The following is a 20,475-nucleotide window of genomic DNA, read 5'->3' on the forward strand; positions in this document are numbered from 1 at the left end:
CGCAAAAGTTAGCGACGGTAATAAAACCGTCGCAAATATATTGTAGCGACGGTTGGTTAAAACTGTAATGCTCGGAAATTTAATCCTAGTAATCTATAATTATTGATATATAATTTGATATGATTATGAAAGGATTAATCGGGACACGAAAATAAGACATGAGAGGTGAAGCCGGGCGTCGGTGCATTACGAGCCAAGATTCTGGACAGAACCTCTGGCGCCCGAGCGGTAGAAAAGAACCGCCCGAGCGCCAGTGTTTCACAAAAGTAGGATTGGGGACAGAATATGTGGCGCCCGAGCGGTAGAAAGTTACCGCCCGAGCGCCAATGGCTAAGCATCCGGGCAGAACATTCCGCGCTCGAGCGGTAATGTTATCCGCCCGAGCGCCGATCGAAAAATATGAAAATGTGCCACGTTTCTGGATGCATGCAAGTTGAGTGTGTATATATATATATATACACGAATCTTCCTTCAGAAATCAGAAAAAGAAACGAGGAGGAAGCTTTATATCCTTACGCCTTTTTATTTCAATCCGTCCGTCTGATTTTGAATCCGACTTCAGTACTGTATTCCTATCAACGTAGGCTACAACTGGACGTAATTTTTTCTACGTTGTGACATGTTTTGAAATTAGACTATTGTCAGAATTGAATAGGATTCATATATGATGTTCTTGTCAGGTTATACATCATAGAATCGAAGTTAGATTGAGAAACAGATTGAGTATGTAATTGTTTTGATTTTTGGAATCGATTTGACTGAGAATTCATATCAGATATGTATTGTTATTGAGATTATGACTGGTATCGATACTGATTAGGAATTCTGGTATTATATCTGTGATGTTCGGACTGACGGAGTTATCAAGACTGTATTGTTATACCGTCGAAACATCAGTTAATTGATATTGATCAGATTCAGTAGTGACTTCGATTATATCGTGATATTGTCGATATGAATTGGATTGTGTCTGGATTCGACATTGATCAGATTATGTGTTTTGATTTGAATTGATCAGAACAGGTTCTGAATTGAGTTGTTATTGATATTATATCTGTTCGGTATTGTTATTACCAGATTGGGAATGGACCGAGATAGAGTCGGGATTTCTTCTTCTTCTTCTTCTGAGCGAGAAGATAAAGGTATAAATTAATGTTGAGTTGGGATTGCACAACTCGAGTGAGGTTTGACTCGAGTTTCCCTAAATCACATACTTTACTTATTGCATTGATATTTGCATTGAGTTGATTGATATACTTGTTCTCTTGAATTGTAGATAACAGGTGTTAGACGAGTAATCTTGTGACAGAAGTGCCTGATAGTGGTAGGATTACCACGGGCACATTGCACGATGTCATGAGATATTGTATTGGCAGAAGTGCCATAGTCTGTCACTGGATAATTGGCTATCGATGTGGATAGAATTATAGCTCCTTCTATTACTGGTGATCAGTACTGTATCGATGTGGATAGAATCATAACTTCTTCTATTACTGTTGATCGATGTTATATCGATGTGGATAGAATTGGAGTTTCTTCTATTACTGGTGATCGATACTATACTGATGTGGATAGAAACAGAGCTTCTTCTATTACTGGTGATCGATACTATATCGACGTGGATAGAACTGGAGTCTTTTCTATTAATGTTGGTCGATATGGAATGCCAATGTCTGAAAACCGGGATCCCTAGGCTAGGATTGAGTCTAGTCTAAAATGTAGAGTCACTGTACTGAGTGACAGTTATATCTTATTGTATTGATTAATACTGATTTATGTTCCTCAATGTGGTACATGTCTATTTATGCTCCTGATAGTGGTACATGTTTAGAATAGGATTTATTCTTGATATTGATTTATGTTCCGGATTAGGGTACACGTTTAGAATATGATTTATTCCTATTATTGATTCATATCATGATTTTGATATGGGATAGGATTTGATATTATATGCTTTTATATTGTTTATATGATTGCATGTATACATGATTTATACTGGGATATTTATATCTCACCGGAGTTATCCGGCTGTTGTCTTGTTTTGTATGTGTGCATGGCAACAGGTGGGCTAGGATCAGGGTCAAGAAGAGAATAAGGCTGGATTAGATAGCGTGGAGATCCGGGCTTTGAAGCAACTTAGGATTCAGCACTGACTTGTAGTTGAACCTAGTCGGATTATTGTAGATTATACAATAATTATATGTTATGTTTAATATGTAATTTGAATTTAATTACATTACGTTTCCGCTGTATAATTTAAGAAAAAAATTTAGACCCTGTTTATACTAATTGATTAATTAGTCGTAATTATGATTTAGAACGTGATTAGCGTCCGGGTCCCCACAAAAACCGTCGCGAATTTGATTTTAGCGACGGGTTTTCAAATATATTCTGTCGTTAAAAATTCCGTTGCGCAGACGTGGCTCCACCTGTACAGCGTCCGCGCTTACAAAGCGCGGACGCTGCTCACGGATTGCATTAGTTTTGCAATACTTTTTTTAAAAAAAATTAGTTTTGAAATTAAATTTAACATTTAAATTATTTTTAAAATAAACCCACTAACTTCACACGAGATGAACTTATTTCTAAACTTTATGACATGGTCAACGAGTATCACAAGCTTGTCCTATCTTTTAATAAGGCCAGAGCAAAGGAAACATATCCCAAAGACGATAAAACTGAAACTGATGAATCAATTGATCTGTTTAGTATTAAACGGGAGATTGCTGAGCTAAATGCTGAAATAAGCAAGAATCAATCTATGATCCAGCAGTTGATGCTTGAGAATTCAAAGCAAACTGAGCTTATTAAGGCATGGAATAAATCATCTATTGCACTAGCTGAAATACAAGATAAGCAAAAATCAGTTACTGATAAAACTGGTTCAGGGTTTAGCAATCAAGATGAAACTTCCACCAGTGATACTCAGCCAAAACTGAACATGGGCAAAGAGAAATATATTCACTTTGTAAAATCAGTTGTGGTACAAGAACCATCTGAGCCAAGTAAACCAATTGAACAACCTATTGAAAATAAGAACAAGGCTAGAAGGTATGGTATTGGTTATAGCCCAAAAATCTCAACTGATCCACAAATTCAATCATAAAAAAGGTTCATCAATAAATACCTGAACTATTTTAATGGCTACTCCAATTACTATAACAGCAAGCCAGTTCAGAAAAGATATCAGCTGAACAACCAGTTGAACAAGGCTAAAGCTCATAATACTTCATCTGCACACTACACATCAAGCACAAACAGGCCGAGAAAAACTATTTGGAACAAAGCAATTGGAAAGTCAGTTAGACTGGTCCAAGTCTGGGTTCCTAAAGGACTAATCAGTTTAGGACCCAAATAGATGTGGGTACCAAGATTATATATTGTGTGTGATTGCAAGCAACATGTACAAACAAAGAATCAACCTGGTATCTGGACAGTGGATGCTCGCGTCATATGACAGGGGATGCAAATTTGATATCCCAACTGATCAAATACACTGGTCCAAACATCAGTTTTGGAGACAACTCCAAAGGTAAAACTGTGGGTAAGGGTAAGCTTATCCATAGTAATTTTTTTTATCAAAGATGTTTTACTAGTTGAGAATTTGAAATATAACTTGATTAGCATCAGTCAGTTATGCGACAATAAATTCTCTGTTCAGTTTGACAGACACACTTGATTAGCATCAGTCATTATAACTGGCAATCGTTGTGGGAACACCTACAAAGTCAGTTGTACTGATCAACCCTATACACCAATTTGTTTTATAGCTTCCAAATCTTCTAAAAACTGGTTGTGGTATAAGAAGTTGAATCATCTAAACTTTAAATCTATTGCTTATCTGAGTAACCATGATCTTGTAACTGGTTTGCCCAAAATAGAGTTTTCAAAAGATAAAATTTGTTCAGCATGTCAATTTGGTAAACAAGTAAGATCCTCATTTAAAAACAAGGGTTGTAAATCATCTTCCTGATGCTTAGAACTACTACATATTGATCTTTTTGGTCCTATACCAAGTAAATTTTGTAAATCGTTTTCTTGATGCTTAGAACTGCTACATATGACAAAAATCATTTAAAATATTTTGATGCTAAATCTGCAGATGGAACATTTCTTGGGTATTCATCAGTTAGTAAAGCTTACAGAGTTTTTAACAAATGCACTTTGAATGTAGAAGAGTCTATTCATGTTGTATTTGATGAATCTGTGCTAACTTACAAGCCAATAGATCCAGTTGAGCTAGTTGATCACTTTACATATATTAGTTTGGAGGATGATAATGAAGAAGAGAATCACATCAATCAAAATATCCTCCAAACACCAGAACCAGAAGTGCTGGATCAATCAGTTGAACAAGAAATTGTTACTGATAATCAGTTGGTGGAGCAAAATGATAATACTCAGTTACCAACTGACACAACAACAACTGAAACTGAAGAAAATATTCAGTTGCCAACCGAAGTAGTTGCTGAGTTGGATGCAACAAATGATGAGTACAGATGAAAGAAATCACATCCACCACAATTGGTAATAGTTAATTCATCTTATGCGGTAAGAACTTGGAATCAAATCTTTAATTTATTTATTCATTCAGATCTCGTTTCCCAACTGAAACCTAAGAAAAATGATGAAGCTCTTGCTGATCCTAACTGGATAAATGTCATGCAAGAAGAGCTAAATCAGTTTACCCATAACAATGTCTGGAACTTAGTTCCAAGACCAGTTTCTAAAACCATTATAGGTACAAAGTGGGTATACAGAAACAAACTAAACGAAGGTGGTTCAGTTGTGCGCAACAAAGCGAGGCTTGTAACAAAAGGATATAGGCAAGAAGAAGGAATAGATTACGATGAAACTTATGCACCAGTTGCAAGACTAGAAGCAATCAGAATGTTCCTTGCCTATGCCTCATTCGAGAATTTTGAAGTCTACCGGATGGACGTAAAGAGTGCATTTCTGAAATGTCAGTTTCAAGAGGATGTATATGTTGAACAACCACCAGGTTTTGTTAATCACTCTCTTCCTAATCATGTGTATCATTTGAACAAAGCTTTATATGGTCTTAAACAAGCTCCAAGAGCTTGGTATGAAACTCTTTCAAAATTCCTAACTGATCAGTAGATAAGACTGTTCAAATTTTCAAAGAATGATCACATTTTACTTGTGCAAATATATATTGATAATATATTCTTTTTGGGTCAACTAACCCCAAATTATGTGAGAAATTTGTCAGGTTAATGCAGAAAAATTTGAGATGAGTATTGTAAGGTCCAAGAATTTGATTCACGTAACCTGACTGCATGCAATATAGGATCTTATTTTTATTTATGTGTTTAATTATTTTTATGCATTCTATGCATAATTCATGCATGATAGTATGTAATTCATGAAATTTTAAATGTTCATGCATTAGGATTTCTAGATGCATTTCACGTTCGATCGAGGAACGAATACCGGGGAATTGTCGGGAAAATAATTATTTTTATTAATTAATATAAGGTGTTTTAAGGGTATTTTTCAAATATGAGATTTTATTGAGTATTTTTACACGCATGATTTTATTTTTAACGGTACGAAAATTTTATCGAATCGGGGGACTTTTTGTGGGTTCGGCTAATATTTTCAAAGTATTTCAAACACGAAATATTTTTTGGGAGTGTGTTTGGATATATATATATATATATATATATATATATATATATAAACTTTTATATACCAATTAATAAGACCCATTTACTTAATCTTTATTTATATCTATATAATTAACGTATCCCATTTACTTAATCTCATTTACTTAATCTTTATTTATATCTATATAATTAACGTGTGTCTATATATATATATACATATATATATATATATATATATATATTTAAACTTTTATATACCAATTAATAAAACCCATTTACTTAATCTCTATTTATATCTATATAATTAACGCCTAAGTAATTCTCTAAACTCCCCACTAACCTAACCACTCTTCAACAGCCGCCCACCCCCTCCACTCACATTCATCCTCCTGATTTGCTGCTACAACAATTCGGTGAAGTAATATTCTCTTGAAGCAAAGATTTTCTTCATTTGGTTGTTGGATCCTCGATCGTTTTTTTTCCTTAAGCAAACATCAGGCACGTTTGTTTCCATTATTTCTGCATCCCGCATGTTAAATATTACTGTTATGTGTTTTAGTTCGTACAACATGGAATTCGTTCGGTTTCTTCCTTCTTTTTTTTACTCGTCATTTATTCTATTATTGTTTAACCATTCACGGTTTGATGATATGTGCAAGGGGTTGCTGGTACGAGCTATTAAGGTTCTGATATGGGTTTCACTTAGAGTTTTTGGGAGCATTACAGACGCTGGAAGAGGCTACATCGAGAGTTTTTGGAAGTTGCTCGTTGGGGCTGTGGCTTGTTGGGTTGGAACGATCGGTGCAGGGGCTGAACCGGGGCTTGGACCAGACCTCGGTGGGTCTGAGACACGACTCAGGGAAGCCCAACCACCGCTGGAACCAACTGAAGCCCAGCCGCACACCATCGAGATGAAAGCTCGGGTAGAGTCTTGGCAAGTGCTAGCTAGCGGTTCTGTTAGTGTAAGTTTGCATGGGAGTTAGCCGTGGTTTCAGCGTGTACAATAGGGTCTTAGTGTGGTCTAAGATGGGCTGGTTCAAGGCTGGAACGAAAATCATGGCTTGAGGCGTGAGTTTTTGAGGAGAATGTGTGCATGAGGTGGTGGGTTATGAGGGGACCGAGAGTTTGGCATGTTCTAGAATTTTTTAGCCATGTATTTGGGGAGCCTAATGATGTTGTTTTATGACCTAGTTAGTGTTTTAAAATATGGTTATAGTTGTAGAAGATTTGAGTAAATTTTGGATCGATTCGGATTAAAAATCGGAACTTCGATCCGAGTTTTAACACGAATTAGATAAGTTGTGATATTTGGTTCGAGTTTATGTCTAGGAATACTTTTAAAAATGTTTTGAGATATTTTAAGGATTTTGATAAGCTTCGGGTAAATTTTAGAGGTCCAGGGGTGAAATGATAATTTTTGGGTTTCCAGGGGCAAAATGGAAATTTTGCACCCGGGGTGAGAATTTGTCCTGGCAGCGCCCTGAGCACAAATTCATGATATTTTAAATATTCATGCATCATGTTTATGATTTTTACGCAATTATGATAAAAACGTTGCATGCCTGGTTTTAAGGAAAAAGTTACGTTTATGCACAATTTTATTAAGTGATGATTATGATGTTAATTTTGAAGGATGAGATTTGGTTGTGACTGACGATGTATATGTATACGATGACATGAGATATGATGAGCTGAGGCCCGGGCTCAGTGGGCGGGTAATGCTGTCGCTGATGTCCCCTGCCGCCGGGTACCACGGTTTTTATAGATGGATCCATCGATAGAGCTGATACGATAGAGCTGATACGAAAGTCACAACTAATGAACTGAATTCAATAAAATAAAATGTTTGAGTTCATGATGACACGATGAGCTTTTTGACATGTATATGATGATAAGACATGACATGATTTCATACGACACGTTTACGTTACGCTTTTAAGTTCATGAAAGTTATGTTGAGTATGATATTTTTCACTGCTGTGTGCTACGTATATGTACTTGTTATTACTGGTGCAGGCGTGTTGAGTCTTTAGACTCACTAGGCGTGTGTGATGCAGGTGAGTTCGATGTTGAGGAGACTGGAGGTGCTGGACTCTGAGTCAGCGGACCTGGTGGGCGACACGACCCGAGGACCTATGGTTTTTCCGCACATTATGGTTTTATGTTTTGGAGAGGATACGACGATTTTATCTGCTGTTTATATTTTTCTGTTGGATGTAGGATTTTACTCACTTCTTTTACCACGTATATTTTATTGGTAATTAATTATGATAACTTTTAAATGTTACTTTCAAAAAAAAAAAAAAAAAATATTTCCGCACTTTTTAAAGCGAGTAGACGTTACAAGTATGATGGGTGAACTGAAATTTTTCCTCGATCTGCAAGTAAAGCAACTGGGAAATGATACTTTTATCTGTCAGACCAAATATATGAAAGAATTGCTTAAGAAATTTGGCATGCAAACATGCTCAGCTGCAAATACTCTCATGAGTTCATCAATCAAACTAGACCATGATCAAGGGAGAATATCAGTTGAGACGACACTTTGCGGAGTTTTAATAGGTTCATTATTGTACCTAACTGCTAGTCGTCCTGATATTGTATTTGTTGTTTGTATGTGTGCTAAATTTCAGGCAGATCCTAAGCAATCGCATTTTTCAGCTGCTAAACGCATTTGAAAATATCTTAAAGGCACACAAAATGTAGGCTTATGGTATGCTACGGACTCTTCTTTCAATTTAGTTGGATATTCAGATGCAGATTATACAGGATGTAAGCTAGCTCGTAAAAGCACCAGTGGATCATTTCAGTTTCTAGGAGACGGGCTGATTTCGTGGTTTAGCAAGAAGCAAACATCCATAGAAACTTCCACAACTGAAGCAGAATATCTTACTGCTGGAAGCTATTGTGCACAACTGATCTGGATTCAGAAACAACTGAAAGACTATGGAGTCATTGCAAAAGAATCACCAATATTCTGTGATAATACAAGAACGATTGAGATTACATAAAATCCAGTTCTTCACTCTAGGACCAAGCATATCGATGTCAGACATCACTTCATCAGAGATCATGCTCTGAAAAAGGCAATAAGGCTGGAATACATACCCACTGAACAACAAGCAGCTGACATCATCACCAAACTGTTACCAGAGACTAAGTTTTCTCATTTTTTCAATATTCTTGGTTTAACTGATCTGTCTATATTATATCAATGATAATGTTGTTATGTCAGTTTTTGATAATTTTTATTCAGTTAATAATCGTTCAGTTAGTCTTTATCAGTAAGTTAACTGTTTCTCAACTGATATCAATTCATATTCAAATAAGGAAAAAGCAATGAATCGAAACAACTACAATTTTATTGATAAAATCTCATCCAGATTACAAGATTCAGTTCCCTTTCAATGTCATCTTGCCAAAGGGACAACCAATTAGATAATTCATGACAATTAACTCTTCTGAAACGTTCTGAAGAAGAAATATTTTCCCGCACATTACACTCCTTCATAAGCATCAGCTGAATAAGGCCTTCATCAATGGCAAGATCCGAAGTATGATTGACTTCAAGACGCCTCTTATACTTTCTTTCAGTTGCTCTCTGCCTATCAGTAGCAACTAATCCATCACGTTGAATGGTCTGAAGATCGTGTATCTTGGTCCAAGTGGACATGACCTTTGAAAAGACGAGATCTTCTATATCTTTCTTCAAACTCTCCAAACGGCGATGTGTTAATGCAGAAAGAGGGACGTTGGAACTGCTTGAACTACATTGGTGTTTAACTATTATTATCTAACAACTTTGCTCTTATTTATAAACAAACAGATATTGAAGAAATAGGAGAAGACGAAGACACTCTAGTCAACCGAAAAGCCATTGACTTATTCAGACTAAGCTTCTCTTACCCTTTCTTTTATTAATATACATTTATTAAGGGAGGATATCGATCATAAACGGTTAACTGATTAGACAATAGTCAGTTGGTCTTCAACTGATCACTCAGTTGCTGACCTAACTGATCTTTTCCAATAAGTTAACTAATAAATCGATAAATATTCCATAATAAGTTATGTGACTGATAATTACGCATTTAATTGATGTCTTTCAATGAATAGTGTTTTAAAATGTGGTCCCACATAGCCCACTTAAAATCTACACACATTTTCACCACACGAACGCACGATTTTATCCAGGACCGACACATGTCTGAAAATTTGAACAGTCACATACATATGTACTTGAACCCGCTTCATTTCAGTTTTTCTTTACGCGCATTTCATTCTACAGAGCAAATCAATACACAGAACTTTCTATCTCGCAGATAACAATTCCTTCAGCAATGGCAAATCAAGTTCCGGCGTACATGCTGAAAGCAATTGCAATTGATTTTGATTTAGTCCTGTCTGTCTAGGACGGGAATATCAAGGATATGTTTCTCAAACTGGAGTCTGCTGGGCTGAATACATTTCTGGGACTGTCTTCCCAAGAAATTTATCCAAAAGAGATTCAGGATCTCTATGCCAATGGATTTATCTCTCCTGACGGCAACATCACTACCATCGTCAACAATCAGTTGCTGATAATCGAAGAAGACTCCTTCAGCAACATCTTTCAACTGCCTACTGATGGAATGGCTAATATCTCTAATGTGAAAACATCTGATGTTGAGGAGATGCAGACTCTCATATCTTCTGATGGACGGAAAATCAAAGTTTCTGATCTTAAGATAGAACTGAAGCCAGAAATCCAGTTACTGGCTGATATCGTGGCCAAAGGGCTAATCGCCAAATCAGGATCTTTTGTTGCTTACAGTTTGGAAAAATTTCAAGTCATGACTACTAAAATCGCATATCAATAAAAATTACGTCACGGCGTATAAAATCACCTCAAAACTCTTTATTTTCAAAAATAGCAAAAATCATCAACCTTATTTTAAATAATTAAAAACAATTATTTAATAAAAACATTTTCCATTTTTCAGTCATCGGTCTCTGTTCTTCGATCGCAACTCGAATAACCTTTAAAAAATACATTTTAATGCATTCAAGTAGAAAACTACTTAAAAATCATATAAAGATATCGACATAATCAATTTAACAATTAAAATCAATTAATTGGCTATTTATCCATATTCTCTAGATTTACATGCAGTTGGATTACGTCGTCTTAATTTTGCACCTTAATAATGGGTCCAAGCTTATGCCATGTATTATATATCAAACTTTAAACTAATAAACCCTAACCTAAAGCACTAAACCCACGCCCCACGCCACCTAAATAATACTTGGACTCTTCTTCTCCATCAGCAACACACACTACATGAAATTTTGAGGAGGAAAGTCATGAAAGTTGAAGGAAAAATCAGCAAGGTTGCACCCCTCGTCTCTAAGCCGACGTTTTTCGCATTGCAAGTCGTTTTTCATGCGTAAAAAACCAAAGGCACGCCTTAACTTTCTTTCAAAAATATTTCACACCATATTTGATTATGTTTGCATGGAAAATATGATTCACTGTTTTTATTTCCGTTTTTATTGCTTAGTATGCATAAAAATAGAGTTTTCTTTTTTTATAACTCCTCCTAATGTTGCACAAAGGGGCTGCCATGGTAGGGGAACTTGAAGGAATGTTTTTCCACATGTTTAAGGGTCCATAGATGCATGTTAAAGGGGCTGGACAGTAGGGGTGCAAGGATGAACGAAAATTGGGAAGCATAGGGAGTTAAGGTTCGGCTAGGGTTTTCTAGAGTGACACGGCTTTTAGCTGCTGTAGGGTCACGTACAGAGGGTCCCTAGGTGGTTGAGTCATGGTCCTAGATGGCTTTTCAAAGGCTGGTGCAAGGAGGAAGGGCCATAGGGTGAAGGATGGCCGCGTGAGGCAAGGTGGTGCACAAGTTTAGGGCTGCATGTGCAAGGGCTGGATAGGCGGTTCTAGTAGCTTGTCTAGGGTTCATTAGTGGTCCTAGGAAGGGTTCATAGGGGCTGGTCTAGTTGCTTGAAGGCTAGGAACGAAGCTTGCACAGCTATGGATGGCCGCGCATGGCTTATGGACGCGGCTGAGAAGGCTAAGCTCGTTTGGGGCATTAGGCTTGGTCCAGTAGCTTGTTGTGGGCACGGTCAGGGTCCTAGGAGGGTGTTCTAGGGTCTGGTCGTGGTGGACAAGGACTAGGGTCGAAGCTTGCATGTTTAGGATGGCCAGGGTTCGAAATTAGGAGCTAGGGTTTGGTGCAAAAAATTTCAGTAGGTCTCCTAGGTTGATCGAGGGTCGTAATAGGCTTGAATTGGGTTGAATATGGTTTAGATAGGTGTTATTAAACTTTGGGTCAAGTTTGGTTAAGTTTTGAGTCAATACGAATCAAAACCGGGGTGTACGTCTAAGTTTAAAAACAAATCGAGGAAATTATCAAAAACCTAAAATTTAATCCTAAGGAATATTTAAGGGAGTGTTTTAATGTAATTGGTGAAGTTTGGAATGATTTGGGACTTCGTATCGAGGTTTGGGGATAAATATAGAAAGTTATGCTTCCAGGTGTAAAACGATCATTTTACACCTAAAATTGTTAGACGTCCTGGCAGTGTCCTGATGCTGTAATATGTGCTAAAATGTTTATTTTAATTTTTTATGAATTTATATGATGAAACGCTAATGCTAAAAGACATGTTGCATATTTGGTTTTTAAAAAAATGATTTATATATATATATATATATATATATATATATATATATATATATATATATATATGATTGTGACTAATATGATTATATGATGATATGATTGGAGATATCGTGAGGGATCCCGTTTACGAGAGAAGACCCCCAGAGGGAGCCCGACGATCGTATTTCCATCGACATGTTATGACGATATGCAAGGCCAAGGCTCAGTTGACGTATGAGAGTTTCGCTGATATCCCCGCCACCCAGTAATGTGGTTACATGTAGATGGATCCATCGACCTTCAGCTGATACGAAAGTCACAATTAACAATCTTAATTCAATAAAAAGAAAACGTATACGTACATGATGAAAAGAAAAATGTATATGATGAAAATGAAAATGTATATGATGAAAGGAAAAATGTTTAAGCTATGCATGTTCATGAGAAGCTGTTTTAAGTAAAAGTATTTTTACTGTTGCATGTGGATGTATATGTATTATTTATAATCATGGTTAAGATTTGCTGAGTCAATAGACTCAATAGGTATTACCAATGCATGTGAGCATGGTGTTGATGATAATGGAGGACTTGATGGTTGAACTAGTTGGACTGATGGTGCACACAACCCGAGGACCGGTGCTAGTTTTTCCGCACTTATATTTATGACTTATGCTAATGATTTAAGTTACTTTTAAGATTTTAATTTTTATGATGATTTTGAAAGGTGTTGAGAGGATGTTAGAGTTAAATTTATTTTTGAAAATGTTAAAGTTAGGTTTGGTTGACGATTTACGATTTTATGTTTCAAATTGCTTTCCTTTGGATTTTCAAATAATAGTTGGTTGGTTTATTTTTAAATGGTGCAAAAGTATTTTTAAATATATTTATATATAGGTATGGATTCAGCCGAATAGATGGATAAGAAAAAAAAATCTAGTATATTTTAAATAAAAACGAGTAGTGGACGTTTCAGGGACAATTGTTTAACCCAAATTTTAGAAGCCCAATAACAGCCCACTAATAATAAGAAGCCCACTAACGATGAGAAGCTTGCAGAATGTGGAGAGGCCCAATGGACGAGCCCATGAAGGTGTCAGTTGAAGACCATGATGGAGGAGGTGATCCATGACGCATTATGAAGATAGTGGAATATGACCGCAACTACTCCACGGAGTGTAACAAAAACAGAAAGAAGAATCAGAATAAGACACGACAAACATTCCACAAAAATACACAACAAAGCTCTTGCAAAAAGTATCTAAATTACTCCGTTAGTTTATTTCCATTTCCAGTATAGTTTTTATATAGAGTTTGATATGTCCATCCAAGTTTCTTGTAAAAAACTTTGTTCAAATTCATAGCAGCATAATTAATGTTGATGTTGTTTATGGATTTCTCCTGTAATTTCATCATATTCCTTATTTTATGTTTTCGTTTTTAGAATCATTTCGAAGGAGTTAGAACGTACGACCAAATCAAGATCCACAACGTTTGATTAAAAAAGTCGGATTATTTCAGAACCTTGGCACGATCACATGTCTGGCACGCCCCGCATTTTCGTGATAAACATTATGTTATTTTATTTCTAACATGTATTTTATTTCGATGAACTTCTTGATATTCACAAACACTTTTTTTAATTTGTCTGAAATAAATAATTATTTTATTTTTGCATCTCAATAATTATTTTAAAATATACCTAATCATCGGATAATAAATTTTAAGGCCTTATAAGTGTTGTGCACATAATCATACCGTTGAATCATGTGGAGTCCATACTCAAGAAACATATTGCACACAATAGATAATCCCAACTCAAAATCGAGGGCATGGTTTGATAAGTTATTAGTTGTATAGATTTTATCAGTCAGAAAAAATTCTATTTATTACGTATTAGTTGCGTAATTTTTGAAGAATTCTTTACTCTTTGTACCACATGTTTAGTGGGTTGTTATTTCATTTTTCTACTTTGTAATGGCTTAGAAGTATCATTAATTTAGATTACATATTTATTTTTTCTATTCTTTACAATCTGGTTTCAGAGCCCCGTACCGAGCAGTTTTTTCAGTGATTTGCAAACACAAAATGAGAACGATAGGATGAGTGAAGATAAAAATTTTGTGCAACCTACAGTTCCACGTTTCTATGGCCACTACGACCATTGGAGCTTGCTCATCGAAAATCTCTTGATATCCAAAGGGTATTGGATTATGGTTGACACTTGTTATAAAGAACCACGTGTATTATTGTCTGAAGCATATCAAAAGGAACAACAACGGTTTTTAAAAACCGTTGTCTTTAAGCGTTTTTTTTTTTTGCTAAAACAACGATTTTAAACACCGTTGTCTATGGGTTAAAGACAACGGTTTGTGTAAACCGTTGTCTTTCAGCTAGTTTTTTAGAACTATGACAACGGTTTTGGAAAACGTTGTCGTTTTTTAGTGTTTTATTTGGTCAACGACAACGGTTTTTGAAAAACCGTTGCCGTTGTTCTAATTTTTTTAAAAAAAATTTGTAGAATAACAACACACAATTGTAATAAAAGAGAGAAGAAAAGAAAACCACAACCCATTCCCACCTACGTCGTTGTCTTTCCCTCCAAAGTCTCAAGCCGACACCGCCGCTTCTCACCATCAACGAAGACCGGCCGACCACCATGTATAAAACACTCGACCGAAGAGCTGTAGAGTCAACACACTGAAAGATTCCATTTTTTGATCTTTTAATCACCGTGGTGAGTCGTCCATGCTAGGCAGAGGTTAATCACCGAAAATCTTTAGGAGCTTATAACTTCGGTACCAATCACTGCTCCTGGCTAGGTTTCATTTCCAAGTTTTTATTTTTGATTTCTATTTATAATCTCGAAGTCTAAATCTTATAACGGATTTGTCAAGGGAAGCCCGTTTCAGTCACATGATTACATTTTCACTATTTTTAGAAAAAAAATCTGTTCATAAACCTGGAATATTGACCCCATTTTTGTTTAATAACCAGAAAGTTAAATGGGTGGGTTTTCAGCAAGAACAAATATACAAACCCCGATACTATTTAGTCTAAGATTTTACTGTGAAGAGTTGACTTTAGACTCGAAATTCCTCCTTGAGTCCCATTTTAATCGAGACTGTTGTTTGGTGGAGAAAACTGTAACGACCCATTACAGGCCCAGTGGACCGCCCATACGGCCCACTGCCCCGATCGACCCAAGGCTATCCCGATCTTGGGCTCCCTCTATGGGGCCTTTTCCCTCACGGGCTTTCCATAGGCGTCGTACGGGTTACTCATAGAACTCCTCCAGCCCATGAACTGGAGTTTGTGCCTTCCCATGATCGAACCTAAGACCACATGGTTATATAGGTACTTAGCACAATCCTGGTACCAATTGAGCTAGATTGTAATAGCCAAGCCTGGTTAACGGTATGGTTTAAGATTTCGTATGATTATTGGCTATTTGGGTAAGTTTAAGTATAGTTTTGATGTTAAGGATGGCGATGTATGATTTATAGTATTGTTCATGATAGATGTTGTGTAGTTTGATTGTAGCGTCATTACGATTAAATTCATGATAATTCGTATGTTGAGCCAATTGGTATGAGGCCAATTGGAGTGGTTAGATAAGACATAGAGGTGTAACTTTCTTATTTTGAGTTTTGTTCAAATCATTGTGGAGATAAGCCAAAAGAGCCCCGAAGTGTGTCGTGCGTTTCGTTGTTCCTCCAGTGACACATGTTGGGAGATTTAGCATAACGTTTTACGCAGACCTCCAAATGATCTGAAATTTTGAGAGGTTCAAGAAAAGACATAGAGCTACAACTTTGTAGTTTACCATTTTTCCAAATTATGACGGGAAGAGGCGTTCCAGAGGCGATCTTTAAAGAAGCTGTGTGCAGAGTACGCGGTGGCATGACCGAAGCAGGAGCACACCCGCGGTCTCAGGCTTCAGATTTTCGGTTGTTTTCCCGTAGCAAGAGCGCACCCACAGTCCTGTATGGAGCGCACCCGCGGTCTGTGAACAGTAAAGTCGTGTTTTTGGATTTAAGTGCTTAAATACATGAGTTGGTTCATTTTTTCCCTCATTTCTCTCATCATTCTCTGCTTAAATACATGAGTTGGTTCATTTTTCCCTCATTTCTCTCATCATTCTCGATTTCTTCAGCTCAAGGGAAGCTAGGGTTCCATTTTCTTTCTTTCCTTTCTTAGATTCAAGCTTCTTGTTGGATTATTGAAGAGAAAACAAGGTTATTTTGAGTTCAAGGAGCTAAGGTAAGCTTGTGGCTTTGGTTATTTCTTAGTTTAAGGTATTGGGGAAATATGGAGATGTTTGATTATGTTGGCTTTATGGAGTTTATGGTATGGTTTCATGATTATTGAGATATTGATGGTGCAATTCATGGTTTATTGTTGTAGGTTTTGTACCAAGAGTATAGATTCAAGTGTTCCAAGTGGTTGTAAGTGGAATTTCATTCCTTGTGCTCACATGATAATATATGTATGGTGTTTCAATGTTTTTAAAGTGATATTCCCTTCATTTGATTCATGTTATGTATTGATACACTTTGTTGTATATTATGGAGGCATTTTATGTCTCAATTATGTCAAAGGGAATACAAGAGAAAAGAGTATGCAAAGTGTTTGATTTAATGCCCAATAGAGAGTTTAAATGTTTTATTGGATTGATAGATACATAGTCAGAGATTGCATGCAATTAGTTGATCAACAACCATAGGCTTTTATCCCGACAGAGTTATCGATTTATATTGATGGGATACGAGCACCACAGACAGAGATACTATTGATATCAATCCACCAGAGTAAAGAGAAATATCATCGTTATTATTATGCTATTCATGTTTCAGAGTTGATGGTATTTATGATTTCAAAGCCATGTTTTACAGAGTATGATATGTACATTGCTATGTAAGAGTTCCACTTGCTGAGTTTTATACTCATTTCAGTTATTCATGTGATGCAGATAAGAGCGACGGACCGGGACGTTGATTGGAGACAGGGTCATATGCATAAGGGAGGGAAGGAAGAAGAGTATTTTGCTAGTACTTTAGCATGATCATTAAAATGATGTTTTGTCTTTTGTTGCATCATTTAGTTGATCATGTATATACATACTTTTGGTTGTAAATATTGAAAATGTGTTTATGTCAAGAGAAGCTTTAAATCATTCCTTCCTATAAGAGTAAAATTTTTAAATTGCGCTGCTATTTTAAGAGATCAGAGCAAGAGGTGTTACAAAAACCACCCATGTATTTTGTGTCAGTGTAGTCATGCAGATCTGCAAGTGTATATGTAGAGATTTGAATGTTTTTTGGTAAAGTTGGAATCATTATTCGAGTGTGATTCCAAAGCTTCTTATTTGGTCCAGGTCTTGCAGGAATGTGAACTACTTCCAGCGCCTTTTGGTGTATGCTGATCTGGGAAGTTCGCAGGAGTCTTAATAACATACTTTTGGTAAGGAGTAGCTACATGAATTCAACTATTAACCAACTTATATAATATAAATATAAAGCTTAAAACAAGTTTTGGTGTTTGTAACAAAATTCTCTTTATGTATACATGTGTGTTTATATATATATTAAAAGATTTTTTTATATTATTTAAATTTGTTTTGAAGGGGTTGGGCTCATTGTTAGCTGAGTAGTTGTACCAATAATGGATAAAGAATGGATGTCAAAAGATAGGCTATCACATGAATTTGATGTTGGAGTAGAGTCTTTCTTGCAGTTTGCACTAAAAAATACTATCCATTCTGATGTAATACCTTGTCCATGTGCAAGATTTGGTAATCTAAGGAATAAAAATGTGGAAACTATCAGGGCACATTTGTATTGTAATGATATGGATTTGACATATCATACATGGATATGGCATGGGGAAAGATCTACGAAAGGGAACTCAATGAATGATAATGATCGAGTAGGTCAAGATGAACACAAATCATTTAGTGAGGAACCTATAGATATGTTGCATTGTGTATATGAAAGTTATGCTGAGAATCCAAGCCAATTCAATAAGCTACTTGAAGATGTAGATAAACCTTTATATCCTGGATGTGCTAAATTCACAAATTTATCTGCAGTTGTGAAATTATTTAACTTGAAGGCAAAATATAGTTGGATTGCTAAAAGTTTCACTGATCTACTTATTTTGTTTGGAGAAATTCTTCCAGATCACAATGAATTGCCTTCATCTTTGTATGATGCAAAGAAAAGCTTACGCACATTAGGGATGGAGTATGTGAAAATTCATGCTTGTCCTCATGATTGTATTTTATACCGAAAGGAGTACGAAGATTTTTCAAATTGCCCTACTTGCGGGACGTCAAGGTGGAAGTTGGGCAACAAATCGAAGGTAAAGGAAGGAATTCCTGCAAAGGTCTTGTGGTATTTCCCACCTATTCCAAGATTTCAAAGAAAGTTTCGGAATAAGGCGATATCCAAGGAGTTAACTTGGCATGCTGATAAAAGAATTCGTGATGGATACTTGCGTCATCCAGCTGATTCGCCCTCTTGGAAATTAGTTGATCGCATGTGGCCAGATGATGTGAATCTTTGTACGAACGAATAGCAAACACGATTAATTTAGAATCGTGCCCTCAATTCAATAACGAACAAGGAATCATTGTTTTCCTGATCGTTTTAATCAAGTGTGTGTGTGTGTCATTTTCACATTTAAACTATGAAAAGTTTAGCAACAAATAATCACGAAATAAAACCGAAATTATGACGAACCTTCAAAAAACTCGTCTTTGACAATCCGCGGAAGAACGATCGAAAAATGCCACAAAGTTAAAAACTTTGATAAGTTTGATTTTTGATTTACAAAGCAAAGCCTTGAAAAAGTTGAGAGAAAACTCAAACCTTGATAAAATATAAATAATAATTTGAATTGTCTTCCCAAATTTCGTTCACCCCCTTTACATATCAAAAGGGTAACAATATCTAGTTACCAAACAAAACAAAACACTAAAGAAATAAATTATTCTCGCCAAGCCGTCTCAGACACGGACCCCGTGTAGGCCTCTGTGTAAGGGTCCGTGTACACTCGGGAAAAATTACTCTTCGGCAACAAAGGACACGGACCCCGTGTACAGGTCCGTCTTCGGTTCCGTGTAGACTATGGATTTCCTCATTCTCGAGTGTAATGGACACGGACCCCGTGTACAGGTCCGTGCTCGGGTCCGTGTAGCCTCGGTCGTTCAAAAGTCGCTTGAATAATGTTCCTTTGGCCCTCACACGTACTCCCATGCATCACGAAGCCTTCCGCACTCTGCACCGCACTTGTAAGTCCTTCTCTTTGGCTCATAAGTCCATGCAACGCTTCCTTGAACTTCTTCAATCGTCCCCTCGTAATTGGTCCCTCGGCAACTCTAAAGGGTCTCATGCTTTCCTTGGAGCTTGACCTTCTGTGTTCGCATCATCCTCCCCTTCTTGAAAAGGATTTGTCCTCAAATCTAGTTCGTCACCTACATCAAACAACAACAAGTAACTAACATTAAAAGTAGAACTCACGCTATACTCACCTGGTAGATTGAGTCTGTAGGCGTTGTCATTAATCCTTTCAAAGACTTGAAATGGTCCATCACCCCTAGGTAATAGCTTTGAACGTCTCTTCTCGGAGAACCTTTCCTTCCTTATGTGTAGCCACACCCAATCTCCCTTCTCAAATATCACCTTCTTCTTCCCTTTGTTGGCTTGCTTGGCATATTGCTCATTTCTCTTCTCAATGTTGGCCTTGACCTTTCATGCAAACTCCTAAAAAATTCAGCCTTCTTCTTGCCATCCATGTTTAACCTTTCACTCACAGGTAAAGACATCAAATCCAACGGTGTCAAAGGATTAAAACCATAAACAATCTCAAATGGTGAATAATTTGTAGTTGAATGCATGCAACGAACAAATGGCAAAAAATCTTCCCAATTCTTTAAGTTCTTTTTAAGTATAGCACGCAAATGTGTTCCTAACGTTCTATTAACAACCCCAGTTTGTCCATCCGTTTGAGGATGACAAGTGGTAGAAAACAATAATTTTGTGCGAAGTTTAGCCAACAACGTTTTTCAAAAGTAACTCAAGAATTTAACATCACGGTCAGAAAAAATAGTCCTAGGCATACCATGCAACCTAAAGACCTCTCTAAAGAACAATTACGCAATGTGAGAAGCATCATCAGTTTTGTGACAAGCA

At 36.6% G+C, this 20,475-nt stretch overlaps 1 protein-coding gene across 1 annotated transcript; it reads left to right on the top strand.

The window, feature by feature from the left end:
* Positions 1-17,944: 17,944 nt before the first annotated feature.
* LOC140802856 (uncharacterized) lies at positions 17,945-18,859 on the top strand. The gene has a single exon (XM_073158472.1). It carries the CDS (start codon positions 17,945-17,947, stop codon positions 18,857-18,859), a length of 915 nt encoding a protein of 304 aa, XP_073014573.1.
* The last annotated feature ends 1,616 nt before the right edge of the window (positions 18,860-20,475 follow it).

This window comes from Primulina eburnea, chromosome 10, assembly GCF_022965805.1.
Source record: "Primulina eburnea isolate SZY01 chromosome 10, ASM2296580v1, whole genome shotgun sequence".
Taxonomy (NCBI): domain Eukaryota; kingdom Viridiplantae; phylum Streptophyta; class Magnoliopsida; order Lamiales; family Gesneriaceae; genus Primulina; species Primulina eburnea.

Coding starts and splice junctions, on each gene's coding strand:
- LOC140802856 (XM_073158472.1), top strand. CDS start 17,945: ATGGATAAAGAATGGATGTCAAAAGATAGGCTATCACATGAATTTGAT.